The sequence below is a fragment of the Lolium rigidum genome, chromosome 7 (genome assembly GCF_022539505.1).
Source record: "Lolium rigidum isolate FL_2022 chromosome 7, APGP_CSIRO_Lrig_0.1, whole genome shotgun sequence".
Taxonomy (NCBI): domain Eukaryota; kingdom Viridiplantae; phylum Streptophyta; class Magnoliopsida; order Poales; family Poaceae; genus Lolium; species Lolium rigidum.
The window spans coordinates 158,671,006-158,676,829 of NC_061514.1; the positions used below are offsets into that span (position 1 = coordinate 158,671,006).

General features: G+C 41.3%; 1 protein-coding gene across 1 annotated transcript; it reads left to right on the top strand.

Annotated features, from left to right (window-relative positions):
• The first annotated feature begins 1,705 nt into the window (after window positions 1–1,705).
• LOC124669170 (stearoyl-[acyl-carrier-protein] 9-desaturase 5, chloroplastic) lies at window positions 1,706–5,539 on the top strand. Its single transcript, XM_047205849.1, has 3 exons — window positions 1,706–2,099; window positions 3,650–4,151; window positions 4,604–5,539. Exons 1-3 carry the CDS (start codon window positions 1,984–1,986, stop codon window positions 5,162–5,164), a joined length of 1,179 nt encoding a protein of 392 aa, XP_047061805.1. The 5' UTR covers window positions 1,706–1,983; the 3' UTR covers window positions 5,165–5,539.
• The last annotated feature ends 285 nt before the right edge of the window (window positions 5,540–5,824 follow it).

Consider the following 5,824-nt stretch of genomic DNA (forward strand, 5'->3'; position numbering starts at 1 on the left):
CCACCACCATGCTCCTTCGTTGCTAATACTCCTGTGAAACTGACATGCTCCTCCGTTACTCCTCCCCGTATACAATGGGACAAAGAGCTCATACCATGATCCCTTAGCTAGATCTTAGTACGGAAGCCTTCCATGTAATCGAGGTCTATGAATGGACCTAGACTATGGGGAGCGAGTTCAAGGTTGGGAAATATGGTTCCAATTGGGCTCCTCGGCGAGCCAGATTTGTGGCACGTGAGCTCGACTAGGTGAAGGCTCCTAACAACGGTTAGTATTTTTGGATTTTGATGTTGCATATGTTCGTTTGACATATTACAAACTTGCTCTTTTTTGCTGCAAACAATCCAATAATATGTTGCCATTACACTTTGAGCACTTACTACGAATGTTGCATTCACGTGACAACCATTCACTTCTATGAGGATCTATGTGTGTGATGATTTCTCTAGACAATTTGTTGTGAGCTATTGAGGTTTTGTACCAAACATAGAAAAATAGTTACATTGCATTTTTGAAATATTATGATGCTATGATGTCAAACACAAAATAATGTTACGTGGTTGATGGTTATGTTGCAATGGTTGGATGGTCCAGATCTCACATTTTAATGAGATTGGATGGCCGCATAGACGAATGGTCGCCAAATCACGCCCTTTTGTAATCCGGTGGGATTCAAAAGGACATGTTACAATAATACGTTTAAGAATCCTACTATCAAAGTGGCCATATCCTAAAAAGGCAGAGCTTTGTTAGCTAGATTATAATATGACAAATTTATGTGGTGTATTTTTTATTTATTTTAGCAACACATTAATTCTAAACTCTTATTGTGTCACTTCCACCAAAAACAAATAGGCAAAGTAAAAAAATGGTCCACAAAATGTTATGTTGAGTAGATTCATCATAATCTACCATGTTGTCATAATACTGAAGGAGAAGCTACCTCAGCTAGTCTGTGAGGGAGAAGCAACACCATTCTTTTAGCCAGTCCATGAGGGAAACATGATAACACTAAAACTTATTCATGTAGTCACTTCCACAACATTTGTTTCATATTTAGTTCATGATCATCCATTTCTTTACATGTACATGTCGCTTCTTTAAGTAATGCAAAAAAAAAAACTTGGCGGTATACTCTTGAGTTGGTAACCGAGTTACAACTTTATGCTCTCACTTTACATGACCTAAAGCGAAACATATGCATTTTCTAGGAACATTGATCACCCGCATGCACTCAGCACTACCGTCGACTTGGGTCTTAGAGCTTCAAGATTTAGAAATCATCGTAGATGTGTTGTTATCGACAAAAACATAGTTTCCTACTAATGAAACATGAATTGTGTCAACCTAAAGTTTAATGTTTGTTAGGTTGAGAATACAATCACCATCATAATCATCCAACAAATAATAAAAATATTTACTTAAGTATATGCCTAAGAGCTGTGAGAATATTCCATTATTCTTCTTGTACGGTATACCTAGCCATACTATTTTACGAATTTGGCATACACTTAAACTAACATTGTGTGGTGTCAACTAAATTGGCTATGCACCCACTACAAAATATACCAATTTGGCATATGACTCTTCTTCTCCGTCCAGAAATCATTGAGAAACACCCTATTTCTTTGCCATGAGACCATTGAGGTGAGGAAAACCCAAAAATTTCAATGCAGGCCAGCAAAAGGGGTTGGAATAAGTTAACCCGATGCTGCGCACCAACAAGTCTAGATTAGCACAAATTAATGGCCTACACTGCCAAAAATACATTCTCTCTCCTCCCTTTTTAATAGCCGATCTCCCTCTCGTTCACAAACCCCCTGTATAACCCCCCACAGCCACAGGTAGAGACAACCAGGAGCGCCCAAGAAGAGCGGCAGAAGGAATCCCGGCCTCTGTAGCAAAGAATCCATTCCACCTGTCTCTCCTCATCGAGATCTCGCAGCGGCAGGGAGCAGTGAGGTGAGGTGAGCTCGAGCGGCCATGGCGTTCAGGGCGTGCCTCCCGTCCCACAAGGCCTCGCCGTCGCCCTCCGTCGCGCAGAGGAGGGCCAACAATGGGCCGCCGCCGGTCGTGGCCATGGCCTCCACAATCAACGAGTAAGCAGATCCTCATACGCATGCGTACAACCCGTGCTCCTTGATTCGAGTATAGTGGAAATGGTTCCGCCTGCCGTGTGATCTGGGTTGGTGGGAGGGTTTCTTGGGTTTTCTTCTGATATCTGGGTTGGTGAGTTTTGTGATCTCGAATTTTGGGTACTTGGGACGAAAGGGTAACACCTTAAATCTAATGGATCGGATCAAATCACAAGAAGAAGAAAAATGCAACCTTTTTGCGTTTGATTTCTGTGTTCTCCTTCTTTTCTTGTTGAGATCCAGGGGCTTTTCCTCCGGATGCTTTGTTATCTGTGTTGGCGCTTCTCTTTAGATTCGTTCGCTGATCCAATTGATGCTCTTTCCCGGCTTACGATCTGAAACGCTAGTTTGAGACCCGTACCTGATTTGGCGATCTAGCCCGTTTGCTGACGTGCACGTGCAACCAAAATCTGGTTTCTCTTCTGTGTACATTTGTTTGTTTTCTTTTTTAATGACGATAGGTTCATCTTAAATTGATTGTGCATGAATTTTTGTATTGTCAATTTGACCTGCAAATTTGTTATAACCGAAATCACGTGTTATTAATTTGAAGAAATTACTTCTTAAAGCTTAATCAGGAATTAATATACGTAAGCAGGATCCTCAATTCAAGCAGGTTGTCGAAATCCAAATATAGGATCATCTAATGCAGGAAACCGTAAGCATGTTAGCTGTTGGGATCTGAACTTGTTCAAACAGTTTGATGGGGATTGACTGATAGCGAACTTCTTTTTGTGGAGGACTGGTAGTGAACATTAGAAGGCCTGATCTGCAACCACCCTCTGCAGTCCTACTAAATACCTCACTGCCTGTGCAATTTAGTTTAAAGGGGGAGCACAGGAACTCTACTCATGTTCTTGTGGTATCAATTTAATTAAAAATATTACTCTCTCCGCTCCTAAGCATAATACCACACTGAAGATTACATGACAGTGAATGACAGGGGCATCACAATATTTAGCACCTGTGAATATAAGAAGAGTATGTGGATACGAAATAAAAGTATATTTTGGTACCATTTTTGTTTGTTATCCGGATTAATGTAAAATGACGTGAGTGGATATTGTGTCGTGTTCATCTAGCCAGATTAGGAGAGTTACCCAGTTAAATTACCCACCTGGTTATCCTGGATCATAAACTGTAAAATCTTAGAAGAATTGTTGATTGAACATTGTTTATGTGTGTATATGCAATTGTGGTTACACACTTATCCTTAATTATCGCTTCATCAGAACATTACTACCTATTTTTATATATGGGAAATGGTGTGTATATGCTGTTAAACTGTGTATGCGAACATCAGGATTTCATTGTGTTTACTTGGCCACTGTAATTTGATACCAGCAATTTGTTGAAATTTCCGGTATAGATATCATGTAGCAGACCATTCAATTTGAGTTGCATTGCATCGTTTTGTTGGGCTCTATTGAGCCAGTCACCATGTCAATTGCATCCATCTGTGATGCTCCTTTTTGATTTTACTAAATACTAAATAATCATGTTGCCTTTCCTAGGGTCAAAACTGCCAAAAAGCCCTATGCTCCTCCACGTGAGGTGCATCTCCAAGTCATGCATTCGCTACCAGCACAAAAGCAGGAGATTTTCGATTCACTTCAATCTTGGGCCAGGGACAACCTATTGAATCTCCTGAAGCCAGTTGAAAAGTCTTGGCAGCCACAGGACTTCCTACCAGACCCTTCTTCTGATGGATTTTATGATGAAGTAAAAGAACTAAGGGAGCGGGCAAAGGAGATCCCGGATGACTACTTTGTTTGCCTAGTTGGGGACATGGTTACTGAGGAAGCCCTTCCTACCTACCAAACAATGCTCAACACCCTTGATGGTGTCCGTGATGAAACGGGTGCAAGCCCAACTGCCTGGGCTGTTTGGACAAGAGCATGGACCGCTGAAGAAAACAGACATGGGGATCTCCTGAACAAGTATATGTACCTTTGTGGGCGTGTTGACATGAGGCAAATTGAGAAGACCATACAATACCTTATCGGTTCTGGAATGGTAAGAACTGTCTTTCAAGGATAATGACACCTTTTTTTTCCTTTCATTGAATCATTAGGTTGTTAACAGGAATAATCTTACTACCACTGGAGAGTACTGATGTATCATTGTGTCAGCAGTTCTCTCAAACAAAGTCACCAATAATGGCAAAACAAACATGTAACAGATGTGTTATTCAATTAACAAACCACCATTTACTTTTTTTATATAGATACTGCCTTAACTGTAACTAAGCTGTGAACTCATCTTATACTGTTTTAGCTATTTCGAACAGTACAATGATGCATCTAGATATCCTATTCGCTTTTGAAAGAAACACTGTTTGTCAAGTGATCCCCTTTTGGCATGTCTATGGTATTAACTATTTGTAAATATGATGTGCAATTGCTTCTGGATACTTTAGTGAGCATTGCCATGAAAATAATTTGTATTGTTATTTGTTCTTTCATCAGGACCCAGGAACTGAGAATAATCCCTACATGGGTTTCCTTTACACATCATTCCAAGAGAGAGCAACATTCATATCCCATGGCAATACCGCTAGGCATGCCAAGCAGTTTGGGGACCTTAAACTGGCCCAGATATGTGGTACGATAGCAGCTGATGAGAAGCGCCATGAGACAGCTTACACCAAGATAGTCGAGAAGCTCTTTGAAATCGATCCTGACTACACGGTGCTTGCGTTTGCTGACATGATGAGGAAGAAGATCTCGATGCCTGCCCATCTCATGTACGACGGCGAGGACGACAACCTATTCGAGCACTTCAGCTCAGTTGCGCAGCGGCTGGGCGTGTACACAGCAAAAGACTATGCAGACATCCTTGAGTTCTTGGTCCAGCGGTGGAAAGTTGCAGATCTAACCGGACTATCGGGTGAAGGGAGACGGGCGCAGGACTATGTGTGCACCTTGGCGACAAGGTTCAGGCGGCTGGACGAGAGAGCGCAAGCAAGGGCTAAACAGGGGCCAGTGATTCCGTTCAGCTGGGTCCACAACCGCAATGTGCAGCTGTAATCAGGAGAAACGCAAGGTTAACAGGACTATATATCCTATATTGTTTCGGGTCACAGGCTTTCTACAAGAGAACAATGTAGGTTTCCTAGCAGGGTAGAAGAATGTTTTATGTGCTGTCCTGTAGGTTGGATGACAGTTGGTGAGGCTGGTGAAACTGCTGTGAGATGCTCGCCATAATAGCCATGAAGGGCTCGGTTGCAACCTTTTGTTGTATTGAATATTTTATGTGAGTGTCGAGGTTTACAGGGCTTGTATAAGTTTCAAAGTAATAAATGGATAATTTGTATACATAGAGACGTGCTTTGGTGGTACATTATGAGATCCTGAAATCTAAGCATTTTTTGTTTGCTTAATGCAATAACATTAATGCTAATATTTTGCTGTTCTATGTGTTCTTGGCTGAACTGCCTTGATTTTTTTTTTTTTGAGGTAAAACTGCCTTGATTTTCAATAAACGCAAGCATATGTAAATTCAACTGAACCGGTTGGCATTTGTGCACAGGAAGTTCAGCTTGAAGCTAACTGTATTTTTTTTCCGGGTAAAACCAGATCTTTATTAGGCAAAAAAGGGTAGCAACAGGTTCAGCCAACAGTTGCTGAAGACCTTCAGGTCCTGAGCCTAACCAAAACATTCTTTCTACTCTCTGTCCTTACCAAGTT

Excerpts from the sequence above, each read along its gene's own strand:
- LOC124669170 (XM_047205849.1), top strand. The coding sequence starts at position 1,984 with ATGGCGTTCAGGGCGTGCCTCCCGTCCCACAAGGCCTCGCCGTCGCCC. Across the intron at positions 2,100-3,649 it reads ATGGCCTCCACAATCAACGA|GGTCAAAACTGCCAAAAAGC; the intron begins GTAAGCAGATCC and ends TGCCTTTCCTAG. Across the intron at positions 4,152-4,603 it reads ACCTTATCGGTTCTGGAATG|GACCCAGGAACTGAGAATAA; the intron begins GTAAGAACTGTC and ends TTCTTTCATCAG.